This window comes from Raphanus sativus, chromosome 4 (assembly GCF_000801105.2).
Source record: "Raphanus sativus cultivar WK10039 chromosome 4, ASM80110v3, whole genome shotgun sequence".
Lineage (NCBI taxonomy): Eukaryota > Viridiplantae > Streptophyta > Magnoliopsida > Brassicales > Brassicaceae > Raphanus > Raphanus sativus.
In genome coordinates this window covers 47,616,412-47,633,038 of record NC_079514.1, presented here as the reverse complement: position 1 = coordinate 47,633,038, position 16,627 = coordinate 47,616,412, and the positions used below count along the sequence as shown (strand labels likewise).

The following is a 16,627-nucleotide window of genomic DNA, read 5'->3' as shown; positions in this document are numbered from 1 at the left end:
TTACTACAGTTAATATTCTTGAATTTAGTATTAAGCTTTCTATAGTCCCCCTGATTAAATATTCCGAGTACTCTTAATCATTTTTCCGAGTATCAAAGTACTGATAGACCGTTTGATGGGAGAAGGTGAGTACCGTTGGTTTCATAAGCTCTCTCTCTCTCTCTCTCTCATGTAAATCTGGAGCTGACAAACTGGAAAATCAAAACACCTAACAAAGCTACACCGAGCTGGATTCCTATCTGAACCACCACATTCTTCATTATCGGCCACGCTTTCTCCGACCACTTCTTCCTTTCCGTCCCCACCACCGTCCTTGTTCTTTCTTCTTCTTCCTCCTCTATTTCACCATCATCTTTGATCTCATCTATTTCTTCTATAGTTTTGGACTCCTCTTTTATTTCTGAACCCACTTCAGTTATCTCCCCTGGTTTCTTGTCGAATAATCCTTTGAACTGTTTCCTTGCTTTGCTCTCCGCTTCCTGTGAGGCTCAAAAGAGAGGAGATTATTAAACAAATTACATCAGCAAAAACATGTCGAAACAATGAACACAAACGCTACTGACCTGTTCCTTCTGCTTCAGTTTCAAAAGTGCGGCTGTCGCGTCGCCTTCTGATGATTTATCCACTTTGATCATCTAAACACATCATCCACACAAGTCATTTCCATCTCCAAGGATTGGATTACAACAAGCAGTTTTTAGGATAAATATACCATATTGAAGTCATTTCTAGCGTCTTCATACTCTCCTCCTGTCATGTAAGCCATTCCCCGGCGGTACAGACCCTTCACATGCCCTGGCTTTGCTTCTAGGACCTGTTTAGAAATCGAGTGTACAAAGAAAGGTCTCAGAAATAGCAACTTATGATTCAAGAATAAGGCCTTAGGCGTCTGTCAATTGAATGTTACCTTATTACATGTCTCTACAGATTTCCTCCACTCTCCCATTTTAAGCAAGCAAGCCGCAACATTCAGATGTAACATATTCTTCAAATATTATCAGAGCAAGGATCAAGGAGTTAAGTTAATACTTAATAATACTATTATCAAATATATACATATCTATGACTACAAGCTTAATGAGAAGATAAACTCACCCTTGCCTCACCAAAAACTTTTCCTTCCTCATCATCTTGTGGATTTACATGATTAAATTCCCTGAGCACCTAAGTTTGGGGGTTCACAGCTCAACAAGTGTTTAATACTAGACTTACAGAAAAAGAGGGGAAATTTGGTTTCATTTATTTTCAGCTCTATTACCTTTTCGTATTTTGCTTTTGCGAGCTCGAATTTTCCTTCTTTGAAAAGCCTGTTGCCCTGAAGTTCAAAATATAACCAAAAGCAGAGAAGAGCGATAGGTTACAAAGATCTGTTGTTACCTGATTCCCGCACAAGATTTGCTGACACAAAATTCTGAGCAGTGGTACATTTTAAGAGAATATATGTATTAGCAAAACATTTGATCCATACCGTGCTTCTGATATTTTCTGCTTCGTTCATGATGCTCTGGAAGTCCAACCCAGTCCAGTCCTGTCACAAGATTCTCCGGAATCATAAGAAACGGAAGCTTTTTACAATTCCTAGGGTAATCAACGCTAGACCAACTTACTCTAGGCGTTTCAAAACCAAGGAGTTCAATCTCCCACTGAACATGTGCACCTTCAGGAACGCCAGGCGGCCTACCAAGAAATAAAACAATCAAAATACGTTTGCTCCACTAAGAGTCTAATACGCTATCATGTTCAGAGTGATTTACACAGTTACGTGTCTACCTTGGAAATTTGTCATATGCATAATCAGGGGGACATGTAACAAGAGCAATCTCCTCAGGTAGCATCAAACGAGTACACATCTCAAATCCCTCAGGCACCTGCCCATTTGACGATAAAACGTTAAGCATAAATAACTCCACCAGGGTTTTCTAGAAACGTTAGAAACTGACCAGTCCTTCCCCTGAACTGAATTCCAATGGGTGATCATTATTTTCAGTCCTACTATCATAGAATACAGTCTTCTCTTCATTGAGAAGCATGCCCTTGTAGTGAACGCTTAGCCGACTGTCTTGGAGAGGACAATCCATTGGAAATTCTCCTAATAAGTTGATGAAACATTGCAGATCAGAATAGTTTAGCGGATAAAACTAAATATTTAGAAAACAAGAGCGTGAACTCTAGCAAATGGCCCAGCAGGATGTATAAGAACAAAAACTCACATCACGTAAACAGGTAAGAAACCATTAAAAAGAAAAGTGTGAAACATACCCCTTCCATCTCGAATTCGACGTTTTATGAGACGTCCATCTCCAAGCATGTCTCGCACCTTCAAAGTGAGAACATGAGTGTCAATCGCTCGGTTCCCAGATATTGATTCTCAAAATACTACATACGTTAACAAGATTATACAAATTTTGTCTTTCTTATACCTGAATGAAATGCACAAGTTCAACCTCAAAATGAACTTCCTCAAGGTCTTGAGCTATATGCATCAAAGGGGATTCAGTCAAGTACTGCTTGCGAACATATATCACTGCCTTCTCTTTCCGAGCCATTGTTCCAATTCCGATTTCAAGACCTTTAGGCACCTGCCTAATTGAAAGCGATTGTCAGAAATGATAAAACTCCACCACAAATGATATGCATGAATAGAGAGTAAAAAGCTGTAGATGTCCCATAAACTTAACAATCACCTCAGATTTTCCAAACGTGAAGAAATAAGGTTCTTCTTTTTGAGATAAGATCACTTGTCCATCACCGGATATAGCTGATATCCTAAAAGGCACCACAAGTATGCATTATAACTTCAAATAATGTTTCAGCACACAAAGTGAAACAAGGTCAAAGATTCTTCGACCCAAAATGATCAAACATTTCGGTACCTGGCTTTTACTTCATAGGGTTCTCTGGGAGATTCCCAGCCCTCACCTTCATTTAGAATCTTTCATATAAAAGGAAGGCAATACATGAGCCATCAGGAAGAACAAGAAATATTTGGAACATGTCATTCTTCCTAGTTCCTCTGCCAACTGTTCCTTACACTACCCTTTCCCAAGCTACCAAAAAAGTACAGTCATCCCCGACCCATTTTATTACTCGAAAACTATGGAAAATCAGGTCCTACCTTCTTGACGACCCCCAGATCATCACTTGCAATCTGTACAATTAAACACAAGGGAAACGAATACTCAAGTCACAACACATAAAATGTAAGTTTTCAGAGTCTTTTGACTAACTAACACACTATATCATAGTTCGGTGATGAGATCTTGCCTTGGCTTTAGCAAAATCCAGTAACTCAATCTCAAAATGAAGCTCATCATCTTTTGGAAAACTTTCTGGAGCTGAGACGGGACAATCTTTCTCTGCATAGTGCATTTCAGGTTTCATCTTGAACTGAAAACAAAAAACAAAAAGATAAAGACTTCATAAGCCTTGAAGAATCAAGAAAGTGAATTTAAAGTTAATGAAAAATTTCGTGTAGAACCACACTGAAGTTCAGGTAACTCAAGCATATAAACTAAACCAAGAAATCCCAGCAAAGAGACAGCTTTGCAATATACAATATTGCTAAGCACTAGTTTAAAAGTGACGTGAGCTTAGTTAGTACACAAAGTAGAGGAATAAAAAGGTGATGAGGTACCATAGCAATTTCAGCCTTATGCATCGTGGGAATCCCTTCGAGCAATCCAAGGATCATTTTGCTCTTCCCCAAAACATCTCTTATCGGCAAACCTCTCCCTAATAGAACATCAGCACACATTCATTCCATGAGTCCCTAAAAAAAAAGCTCAAAGTAACTGTCTATTCCATAGAGAAAATTTCATCAGCCTCACCTCCACATTCTGACCTCGTTGATTTCACCACTATACCATCAAGTGTCCTCACAGTACAATGATAAATAACCTAAGAAAAAGAAAAAAAACTACACATGAGCAAGCACTCACCCCTCTCTCTACTCTCGATAACCAGATCTTTCTAACTTAGTACCTGATCACCATCGACGGGGCTTGACTCGCCTCCTCCAGGTCTCACCAAAGCTTTCAACAAGCTCCCTGCTACAATCTTCTTCCTCCTACTCCACAAATCCAATCCCTCAGATTACATCAAATTTCATAAACCTATTCCTAAACCCCTTAGCTAATATTCGAATAGTTCAGTAGAGATTTTTCCGGAGGAGATAGAAACAGCACGAACCTCTTATCGTCTTCCGTTTCGGACTTCTTCTTCTTCGGCAAGTGATTCTGCTCCGTCGCGTCCATCGCCGATCAAACTCGGAGCTCCTCGTCGATTTCGCTAATCTTAGAGTAGGAGATCTACTACGAGTCGGAATCGAATGTTGAAGCAAAGAGTACAAGGCTGAGTTTGATCTCTCTACCTTCCTCTCTGGGTAGCTCAACCACTCTCGAGTTAAATTCCAGCAAATAAATAAATATTCTTTTTTTGCATTGATTAATTATTATAAAACAAATCTACTATTGCCAATGCCAATTCTCTCAAATAACTCATTTTTTATTTTTGTCATTAAAAATTTTCCAAAAAGTATAATGATCAAAAAAAAATTATTGAAGAGGTAAAAATTATTCTACCCATTTTTGAAGCTATATAAAAATATAAATATATATATATATATATATATAATAAATAAATAAATAATTTTCGAATTATATATTGTAAATCAAATTTTTAATTAAAAACGAATTATTTTTTCATATTTTGTTTCTTTTCTTTTAAATTTTTCTTTTTGAAATTATTTAAATTTAAATTTTGAAATTTTAATATTCTTATTAAAAATAAATATAAATCTCACCTTTAAAATTGCATTCCTTAACTCTAATCTTAAATCCAATATTAATCCTAAAGGTATAAATGTATATTTATCATTTAATGAAATATTTTACAACAAATAAAAATAAAAAAGGCTATCCTAAAAATTTTCTCATCTACAATTGATAATTATTTTACGAAAATTATGTCTCGCATTATAATTTTTATAACAGTATTTTCTGCACCATTCCGTAAGATCCACGATTATTAAGAGACTTCCATACACACAAAAATTATAAATAAATATTTGTTTATTTGAGATAAAACTTTTCTTAAAAAAAAGTTTCAAAACTCAAAAGACCTCGCCTTTTTGATAAGCCTGATGGAGAATGTTTCTCTCTCTTTGTAGCAATCTGAAAGAGCTTTCCAAGAAGTTACACGCACATTTCCTTAGGTCTAAGTTCAGAACTGATCTGCACAGGACCGTCTCCGATTATTTATAGACCCTGTTCAAAAAAATATTAATGATATAATTAACGATGTAGTAAAATAGTTTTAAAAGTTTATAGTTTTATTTATATATATTTGACATTTTTTTTTGAAATTATCAACTGTAAATTTAGTATTATGTCTAAAAGTTTAAAATTTGACATCATAACTTATATATTTATCTCAAAACTTCTTAATATTTTTTTAATTTTTCAACTCGGACCATGTTCGACTGCTCCACTTGCATGTGCTGTTAAACGGCCCTGGATCTGCAGTTGAACAATACGTACGGTGATTAGTATGTTTGGGGAGTGTAGGAGTGTCACTGATGCTAAGAGAGTCCTGATCACATGGTAGATAAGAATATAGATTCTTGTCATTTGATGATGCATGTGTATTGTGGTAACGGGATGGGAGATGCGGTGTGTTTGTTCGAGGAGATGATGAAACATGGGTTGAAACCAAACGAGGAGACATCCCTCATTGTTTTCATGGCTTGTGTTGCTGTGGGGGGTGTAAAACAAAAGCGTTTCCTTGCGTACAAGGATGTAAGTATGATTGCTAGTGAGAGTAGGATCCTTGAGTTTCCGAATCTGACTTATTACAAGGATGAATCCAATGAGATGGCTATTAAGAAGGGAGCGGTTTATGCCGGACACAAGGTGTGTTATGCATGATATAAGAAGCTAAGAGCATGCATTACTGTACCACAGTGAGAGGTCATAAGCACACCCCCTTGGAAGTCGTTCACAATCATCAAGAATCTTCTTGTGTGTAATGACTGTCACAACCTTTATCAAAATCATGTCGAAGATCATTGGTAGGGAGTTGATTGTGAGAGACAACAAAGGTTTCCATCACTTCAGAGATAGTAAGTGTTCTTGTGGCGATTACTGGTAGAACTTAGGTTCTTGCATAGTGTTCCAAATGCTTCTCGGGTTTACCTTGTAAGTAATATGGACGTTGATAAGTTTTGATGGGCTTTAGTGCTGAACAGGCTTATAGTTGTATCAGTTGAGTGAGCCTGTGTAATATGAACGACATAAACTCCCTATACATAAACCTATTTTGTTTGCTTCAGTTTTGCAAATGTTTACAATTTTATTATGTTCAATGTGCTAATAAAAACCAGTTTGATGCAGATAAATATTTGGAATATTTCCAAATATCTTGATAATTACCTGTTATTGATGAATTTAATCAAATCAATAACAACGCAACTTAAAGAAGATGAATTTAATCAAATCTCATTCAAGGTATAAAGCTAATGCTCGTTTATTAATTATCAAAGTCTGAATACAACTTTAGGCTTTAATGCTTATTTATAATAAATCCTTAACTCTAGAAAATCCTAATCTTAGATAAAATAGAAAAAAATACTAAAACATGAAAAATATAAATAAAAGCTAATTATCAAGATATTTGAAAATATTCCAAATATTTATTTGCATCACAGTTACATACACCATACATTACTTCTAACCAGGATAGTTCTTGTGAGTTTCAATCTTCCAACGAAGATATGTTGTTACCTAACAAGAAACTAGACCGGATGATATCATGATGATCCGTTTTATGAAAATCGATTTGGTGATGAGTTGGTGGTTATTAGTTGAGCAAACATGTTGGACTGTTGAATTCTTTTACATGTGAGAACCTTACCCAACTCATGTTCTCAATTATTGTTTTTCTTTTCTCTCTGAGCGTTAAAACGTTGCCCCAAAAAAAAAAGTCCAAAACAAAACCGATGTCAACCTGTTTGATAAATTGGTCTGTAAGAGCAGTAGTATTAATATAGTGATAGTAAGACTCAAAAGAGAAGGAAGAAATGCATGTAATAATTAGATACATTTCAGGGTATCAGATTATTTTGGAAATCTAGCTAATTCATTCCATTGCAATCTAACTAGGTCAACTTCACACCCATTTATATTTTCCATTGTCTTTATTATAAATTTATAATCAATCATTCACATATCCGTTTTGTCTTCAGTACAAAATAGTCTTAAACTATACTCCTTCCATTTTTTAAAGAGTGTCGTTGTGACATTTTTCACACATATTAAAAAAGTTGTTGAAATATATGTAAGTTGTAATTAATTATACTTTTTGACTAATAGTATTTTAGATAAATAAAATTATTTATAAAATCAATGCAGTTTGCAATTAATTTTCAGCTGAAAGTTAGTACTCCCTCGTTTCATAATACTTGATGTTTTACCATAGTGCACAAAGATTAAGAAAATTGTATTTTTAAATAAAAAATATTTTAAAGATATAATTTTAAAATCAATTAACCAATAATAAAAAAGACTGTGAAATCTAATTGGTTGAACAGTTTCCAATAAAGTTAAAGTAACCTTAAAATCTCAAAACTTCATCTAATTTGAAACAAAATTATCCTTCTAAAACATCAAGTATTATGAAACGGAGGGAGTATAATTTACATCGGAATTGTAAAATGACACTCTTTGTATAACAAGAAAATGAGCTCAGAGTGACACTTATTATGAAACAGAGGAAGTACTATCAAACATCGTAATTTTCGTTAAAACGCGCATTTACCACTGATTTGTTTATCATACACCGACTTATTACTTTTTATTTTTTTGTAAACTCACCTACTTGTTTTTGGATCTTAGCATTTATTGCCATTTTATCATGTATTCGTTGATTTTACCTTTTTATGTGGTTTCAGAGTATAAGAATACAAAGAATACTATAAGATACATATGAATACTTTGAGATTGTAAATTTCAAAAATCTTAATGTGAATACATAGACCAAACATGCATATATTGGCGCGTTGTTTTCTTCAACGATCATATACTATTTATTGTTTATAATTTTGATACCAGGAACTGGAAGGGGAAAAAAAAAGATGTAAGTAGCATAAATGCAGAGTCGTGTGAAAATGCAAGCGAATTTCATTTACTCATATACAAAGTCAATTACAATAGTATCACATTACCACTAGTAATAAGTAATAACTAGATTTTGACCCGCGCTTCGAAAGCGCGGGTATTATTTTTCACTTTTATGAAATATATTATTTGTTTGTAATTATTGAATTTATTTATTTTAATAAAATTTTCTTTATAATAATTTCGACACATAGAGTGTCTCTAATAAACTATATATTTCTCTAGTTTTGTTTTATTCGCTCTTCAATCAACATATTTATTTGGCGTGTTGTTAAAATAAATGATTATAGACTTTGATCTCTGCACCTCCGCGGATGTATATTTTTAAAAATATGATGATATTTGTTTTTCATGTAATTATAAGGGTTTGGCAAAATGAATCCGAGGAACAGAACTGATACCAATCAGTAAATATAGTATCAAACCTGAACATAAATTGATTAAATATTCGAATTATTCAAAATTGTTAGTTAGAGAACCGAATCGGATCCGAACCGAAGTATTCGTGTACCTGAATTTATCTAAAAATAGATTTATATATTTATATATTAATTATTTTTATATTTAACGTATATAAAACATCAAGAATGATACCTTTAAATTGGTTTAAAATACTTAAAAATATATATAGATAGTCAAAAACAAATATCTGAAATAGTTAAAGTATATTCAAATCACCAAAAATACTTAAAATAATTATTGATTTCGTATCCAAATTTTTAAATCAAACCAACTGATATGTTAAGCTTAGGTATTCTGACATATGTTACTTAAATTTATAGGTAATATATTACTTTATTTATAGATTTTGAGAAATTTTAAATATATAGTGATTTAAAACTTTAAAAATAATTTAAATATGTTATCCAAACCCAAACCAAACCCGTAAAGATCTGAATCAAACTCAAACAAAAATTTAGAAACATCCTAATAGGACTGAAATCTTTGACCTCTAAAACTCGAAACGCAAACTGATCAGAACCAAACCCGTATGGATGTCTGAAAACCCATCCTTAGTCATTATTATATATCGTATAATTTCATCATATAATTAATCGTATTTTATATGTACCATCATATAACTAATCATATAATCTATACTATTATTTATGAAGTGATTTTGCTTACTTGTCATGTTCTCCATGATTTTAGCTAATTTTGTTTATTTATCATATTTTTATTAAGTTTAAGCTAAATTATCATTGATGTATTATTTGTTTTGAGCTGAGTCACTAAATTATTAATTTAAAATAATAGCCTTGATGAATATTCTATATAAATAAAAACGAATTTTATTTTATTAATATTAAATTTATATGTTATATTAGCTTTTCTTATTTGTCATAGTTTTATTAGGTTTTAAACTTTTAGATAGGTTATTAATTTATTATTAGTTTCTAACTATTCACTAATTTATTTTAATGATATAAAGTTTATATGTTATATGCTATATTAAATAATTGATTACAAAATAATATTTTAGAATTATCAAAAAAAGATAATTCTTCTATATATATTCTTTTTGTGCCTATCTGTAAACAATATTTTATTATTAAAGTGAAAAAAAAATTAAGATACAAAACAATTTATTATTAAATATTAGTCAACCAAAAAATATAAATATATTTTCTAAACTATCTCTAAGATATGAGTGTTTTAGAAAAACTTAACACAATAATAATTATATATTTTGATTAGAAGTATTTGACATATATAAATATTTTGATGTTTGATTTAACTATCTAAAAACATAAATAATAATTTATTATGCTGATTTTAGATTAATAAGACATAAACTAATACTCATGCATGTGCGGGCATGTGCGAGTAAGTATTTATAAGAAATTTATGCCCGCATGTGCGGGCAAAACACCTAGTTAATAGTATTTAATATGTATCATCATATAAATAATTACATATATTATATTTTAAAAATTTAATATGAAATATAAAAACCATAATTTGAGTTGGTATTTCAAATTGGGCTTTGTATTGTATTTTTCTTATATATATTGACAATATTTTTTATAATGGACTTAATAACTTAAGCCCATTACTTTTTCTATTTAATATTACTATCTTTGTTTCCAAACAATTTTTTTTTAAAAGACTACAATCCATGTTTCCAAACACATCAATTTTTTTTAATACTCTTATCCAAGTATCCAAACACACCGAATTTGTACTTCAGCTTTAATAAGATAGATAACATACGGCGTAGAGCAGTCAACGTACAGAACACTAACATCCAACATGTAGGTCCCACCTCCAACAAACATAAACCTAAAAACGTTTACCACTACTAATGTGAATCCGGACATCGGATTTGGTCGAACCGGCTTGATACACCCTAAATCTGATCACTCGTCCGGTATGAAGAGATATGAACTCCGAAGAGAACTGATGGATTGTTTGACGACACAATGGGTTGCGGAAGGACCCAATGATACTGCCGGGGTGCTTGATTGTTGCCTGATATGACTCACAGGTCCAACAAGGAAACAATCTCAATCAGCTGCCGGATATGACGCACCGGTCCAACTAGAAAGAGGCGTTCGTTTGGAGCTAACCACACCAAAGAAACTAAAGTGTTCTTGACAAAGAACAGAGAGTAAAAACTCAAATAAAAAGAAGAATTTCGTTGATGATGTTGCAATGAAATGGGACTACATTATATAGAGTTTTGAGTCAAAGAGAAATAAAGAAAAGTGCAGAAAACAAGGCATAGAAAACATAAATTTGACTAAGACTAGTCAAAGTGTGGAAAACAAGGGAAGACTGGTCAAAGCACGGTCTCAGATGTTGACTGGTCCAGATACATCAGAGAGTCTAGGTGCGTCCGTGATGATCGGTTCCATCGCAGTAAGGAGAAGGACATACGACGGACTGCCCGCGTGGGTGATCATCGAACCATCATGAACGGATGAAGACTTCACTTGACCCAAATCTTCGGAGAGCTTAAGAATCCTTGCCTTAGACAGATTGGAGTCATCAAATCCCATGAAAGAATCAAACTGGTCGATCAGATCAAGAGCATGTCCGTCCGGGTGCGCGGTACGGACCAAACGGGCCAAAAGAGATAGGCTGTGGCCTGAATCGGGTTCCTCTCGATCAAAGTGAGTTCTGGCTTGACTGTTGGTCTTAGAGTGGCGAGTAGGACGGGAGAGAAGGCGTGTGGGTTGATCAGTTTGGTCATCTGGTCGTGGATCCAGCCTAAGGTCCTTCCCGGGAGTACGCGGGTCGATCCGGTACACTGCTCGGTCTGTCTGTCTGGTGCGGCCGGATGGATGAACCTCGACTGAGCTGATCTGGTCGTCCTGATCTCCATTCTGGGGCTGTGTCACGTCCTGGTCTACGTCCTGAGGTGCATCATTCCCTCCCTCTTCAAAAGGATTTGTCCACAAATCCGGATCATCTGCAAGAAAAGGAGATAGATCAGAAACATTAAAACTCGCAGAAATGTCATACTTACCTTGAAGATCAAGCTGATAAGCATTATCATGGATCTTCTTAAGGATCTGGAAGGGACCATCGACCCTTGGCATGAGTTTGGACTTTCTTTCATCAGGGAACCGATCCTTCCTTAGATGAACCCAAACAAGATCGCCCACCTCAAAGACAACCTTGGTCCTTTTCTTGTTTGCCCTTCTTGTGAAGCCCTCGGTTCTGGCTGAGATGTTGGCACGAACCGTCTCATGTAGCTTCTGAATGGTGTCAGCCTTCCTTTTGCCATCTGTACAAACTCTTTCACTCAAAGGCAAAGGCAAAAGATCAAGTGGAGATAAGGGATTGAAACCATAAACAACCTCAAATGGAGAAAACTTAGTAGAAGAATGCAAAGAATGATTATAAGCAAATTCTACATGAGGCAAACATTCTTCCCAAGTTCTCAGATTTTTCTTAATCAAGGATCTAAGCAAAGTGGACAAGGTCCGGTTCACAACCTCAGTTTGACCATCGGTCTGTGGGTGACAAGTGGTGGAAAACATCAACCTCGTTCCTAACTTAGACCACAAAGTTTTCCAGAAATAACTAAGGAACTTAGCATCACGATCAGAAACAATGGTCTTAGGCATGCCGTGCAACCTAACAATTTCTCTAAAGAATAGATCAGCAATATGCACAGCATCATCAGTCTTATGACAAGGTATGAAATGAGCCATCTTAGAGAACCTATCAACAACCACAAAGATAGAATCTCGGCCAGATCTAGACCTAGGCAATCCAAGCACAAAGTCCATCGAAATATCAACCCAAGGATGAGATGGAATGGGTAGGGCCGAGTACAAACCTTGGTTCAGTGCCTTAGACTTGGCTTTCTTGCACACCACACATCGGCCGCAGATCCGCTCCACATCTTTCATCAAGCTCGGCCAAAAGAAGTGCTCATAAACGACCTTGTGTGTCTTCTTGACTCCAAAATGTCCCATAAGGCCTCCTCCATGTGCTTCCCTGAGAAACAACTCCCTCAAAGAACATTGGGGCACACACAAGCGGTTATCAAAGAACAAAAATCCAGATTCTTGATAATACTTCCCATAAGCCGCTTTTGAACACTTTTTGAAAATCTCTTTGAAATCCGGATCAGTTGCATATAAATCTTTGATGAATTCAAAACCGAGCAACTTGGTTTCAAGAGCTGAGAGAAGTGCATACCTTCGGGACAAGGCATCAGCAACTACATTTTCCTTACCTTGCTTGTACTTGATGACGTAAGGAAATGTCTCAATGAACTCGACCCAACGAGCATGTCTTTTGTTCAGCTTCTGCTGGCCCTTAAGGTGTTTCAAAGACTGGTGATCTGTGTGAATCACGAACTCCTTTGGCCAGAGATAGTGCTGCCACGTCTGAAGAGCCCTCACCAAAGCATATAGCTCTTTGTCGTAAGTGGGGTAGTTGAGTGTGGCTCCACCAAGCTTCTCACTGAAGTAAGCAATGGGCTTCTTTTCCTGCATCAAAACAGCACCAATACCAACACCAGAAGCATCACACTCGATCTCAAAAGTCTTAGAGAAATCAGGAAGGACAAGTAAAGGAGCATGAGTCAACTTCCCTTTTAAGACTTGGAATGCTTCTTCCTGATCATGTTCCCACTTGAAACCAACATTCTTCTTGATCACTTCAGTAAGTGGGGCTGCGATGGTACTGAAATCCTGGACGAACCGACGGTAGAAACCGGCAAGGCCGTGGAAACTCCTTACCTCGCCCACTGTGGTCGGACTTGGCCAATCACGGATGGCCTTGATCTTTTCCTCGTCCACTCTGAGTCCATCAGCACCTACAACAAAACCTAAAAACACCACGTGATCTGTCCCAAAAGAGCATTTACCAAGATTTGCAAACAGCCTTTCTTTCCTAAGAACTTCAAGAACAGATTTCAAATGCTTCTTATGATCATCTAGGTTCTTGCTGTAAATGAGAATGTCATCAAAGTAAACAACCACGAAATGACCAATGAATGCTCTCAGAATATGATTCATCAAACGCATGAAAGTGCTAGGTGCATTAGTGAGACCAAATGGCATAACAAGCCACTCATACAATCCTAGCTTAGTCTTAAATGCAGTTTTCCATTCATCACCTTCTTTCATCCTAATCTGGTGATAGCCACTTTTCAAATCAATTTTAGAGAAAACTGAAGAACCATGCAACTCATCTAGCATGTCATCAAGCCTAGGAATGGGATGCCTATACTTTACCGTAATGTTGTTGATGGCACGGCAATCCACACACATGCGCCATGAACCATCCTTTTTAGGCACAAGGAGAACTGGTACGGCACAAGGACTGAGGCTTTCCCGGATGTAGCCCTTCTCAAGAAGTTCACCGATTTGTTTCTGAAGTTCCTTGGTCTCGACCGGATTGGTACGGTAAGCTGGTCGGTTTGGCAAAGATGCACCCGGAACAAAGTCTATCTGATGCTCAATCCCTCGTATTGGTGGCAATCCCTGTGGATTCTCATCTGGAAAGACATCAGAAAAATCCTGCAAAACATCTTTCAACTCACTCGGAATCTCCGGTGCAAGGTCAGAAGAAGTAGCCATAAGAGATTCTTTATACACAAGTAAAAGAAATGGCTTTTGAGAGCAAAGAGATTTGCGAACCTGACTTTCTTTGAGATAGAAGTTGGAGTTTCTTTTGGATGTCTCAGGCTCATCAGGTTTAGACTCCTTTTCACGGTTCCTTTTGAGCTGAAGTTGATCTTGATGAACTTCCAAAGGTGTCAAAGGAACCAACGTGATCTTCTTGCCATTGTGGTCGAAGGAGTGTCGGTTTGTGAAGCCATCATGCACGGCCTTCTTATCAAACTGCCATGGCCGACCCAAGAGAATGTGGCATGCGTCCATGGGAAGAACATTACAGACAACCTCATCTTCATATCGCCCAATGGTAAGAGGGACCGTGACCTGTTCCTTCACATACTGCTCACCATCCTCGTTTAGCCATTCCAACCTGAAAGGACGAGAGAGTGGCCTGGTGACAAGTCCAAGTTTCCTGACAAGAATGTCACTAGCAACGTTAGTACAACTCCCGCCATCAATGATCAAAGAACAAACTTTTTCAGAAACTAAACAACGAGAATGAAAGAGATTCTCCCTTTGTTCTTTTTCATTGGTTTTGGGTTGAACACTCAAGGATCTCCTAGTGACAAGTAGTGGTCCGTGAGCTGGATAGTCGTAGATGTCCTCCTCATCAAAGATAGGACCAGAATCAGCATCAAAGATCGGACCAGAGTCATAGACCGAGTGATCGACCTCCTCATCGAAGATGGGACCGAGTGGATCGTCCAAAGGCTTCCTAGCAACGAGAAGTGGTCCATGATGTGGGTAATCGAATGGTTCCTCATCATCATCAAAGACTGGACCAGAATCCTCTTCATCCTCCTTTTCGTCCTCGGACTCGACCTCACCATTCTCCATGAGAATCATCACCCTTTGGTTGGGACATTTGTTGGCATAGTGTCCTAGACCTTGACACTTGAAGCACCTGATGTCTCTTGCACGGCTAGGAGTCTCAACTGTTTTTCCTTTGTCAAAACGAGCAGGGACATCAGTCTTAAAAGCATTATTTGTTGTGGAAGAAGACTTACCCTTGTCTTGATAGCTTGGTTTGGGAGCAAAGGCCGGTTTGGGAGCAAAGGCCGGCTTGGAAAAGCTCTTCCTCTTGGTTTGCTGTTCGATCAGAATTGCCTTGTGGAGCATCTGGTTCAGGCTTTCATAGTCTTGAAGCTCCATTCGGTCTTGGATGTCCCGGTTGAGTCCAGCAAGGAATCGGGCCATGGTTGCTTCCAAGGTCTCGTCTACATCGGCTTTGATCATCAAAGTCTCCATTTCTTGGAAATAGTCTTCCACGGACTTAGTTCCCTGAAGCAAACGTCTCAGCCTTTGGTGAAGGTCACGATGGTAGTGTTCTGGAACAAACCGTCTCCGCATCAAGGTAGTGAGCTCATCCCATGAGGCTATTGGCCGGCCACCATTCCTTCTCCTGCTAGTCACAACTTGATCATACCAATTAATAGCATAGCCAGAAAATTCAGTTGCAGCCAATCTAACTTTCTTAAGTTCAGAGAAGTTTTGACAATCAAAGACAAGTTCAATTTTTCTTTCCCATTCAAGAAAAACATCAGGATCATTTTTACCCTCAAAAGGTGGAATTTTCAGTTTCAATCCTTGCAAACCGTTATCAGCCCTATCTTCCCTAGCAAAAGGATTGATATCATCTTGAGTTCGGTTTCTGTGACCTCTCCTAGGTCGGTTGATGGATCGATCATCGTCCACTGGGAAGTCATCCTCTTGGATATCATCATCTGATCGTTTGTTCCTCCTTGGACGATCTCTCCGTGCTCCGGTTCTGGTTTGGGTCGGCTGGCTAGCCTCGATTGCATCAAGCCGCTGATGGATCTGTTCCCAACCTGAATTCATAAGATTAGTAATATTGTCATTCAAAGCTCGCATCTGCAAGTTAGATAAACCAGCATAAGAGTTTCCTGGTCGGCTCCTTTCATCCTCACTAGTCATGGTTCCTGAAAAATCTTAAACACAAAACGTTAGATAAAAATCTCACACACTCGAGTGTTTGATCCTCACCCACACACGTGTTTCTCTCAGTTTAAAGTGTGCACTCAAAGTCTTATACTCAAAGTTCTAAGAAGAACAACTCTAAGAATCCCCAATGAGTAGATCCAAACAAACGAAGGTGTTTAAAGATAGAAAGATAAGAGATTTAGAGGGAACCCGCCTTAACCACCTCAAAGGCCGGATTTCTCTTCGGCCAGCAGGCTTTCTCTTCCACCACCACACCACAAACAAATCAAACTTTGAAATTTCTTTTTTTTTTTTTATAACTTTTTCTCTCTTTCTTTTTTTTTTTTTTTACAGCATAAACTTAGATCTTATTTTTTTTTTTTTTAAACTATGGTGGGTAATGAGGGGCCCGGGTTCAAGAAAGGTAGAAGA

The 16,627-nt window shown here is 36.7% G+C and overlaps 1 protein-coding gene across 1 annotated transcript; it reads right to left on the bottom strand.

Moving 5' to 3' along the window:
- Window positions 1-4,420, bottom strand: LOC108805259 (peptidyl-prolyl cis-trans isomerase PASTICCINO1). The gene is made up of 20 exons (XM_018577258.2): window positions 4,189-4,420; window positions 3,982-4,066; window positions 3,828-3,897; window positions 3,635-3,732; window positions 3,265-3,387; window positions 3,116-3,148; window positions 2,874-2,932; window positions 2,685-2,766; window positions 2,421-2,579; window positions 2,260-2,317; window positions 1,941-2,089; window positions 1,771-1,868; window positions 1,608-1,677; window positions 1,469-1,528; window positions 1,259-1,315; window positions 1,096-1,164; window positions 908-985; window positions 713-814; window positions 564-635; window positions 1-479 (listed from the first exon to the last, which is right to left on the bottom strand). The coding sequence occupies exons 1-20, from the start codon at window positions 4,251-4,253 to the stop codon at window positions 168-170; spliced, it is 1,899 nt and encodes a 632-aa protein (XP_018432760.1). The 5' UTR covers window positions 4,254-4,420; the 3' UTR covers window positions 1-167.
- Between the last annotated feature and the right edge of the window lie 12,207 nt (window positions 4,421-16,627).

Coding starts and splice junctions, on each gene's coding strand:
- LOC108805259 (XM_018577258.2), bottom strand. CDS start 4,253: ATGGACGCGACGGAGCAGAATCACTTGCCGAAGAAGAAGAAGTCCGAA. Junction 4,067..4,188: donor GAAACGGAAGACGATAAGAG/GTTCGTGCTGTT, acceptor TTTGTGGAGTAG/GAGGAAGAAGATTGTAGCAG. Junction 3,388..3,634: donor ATAAGGCTGAAATTGCTATG/GTACCTCATCAC, acceptor TTTTGTTTTCAG/TTCAAGATGAAACCTGAAAT.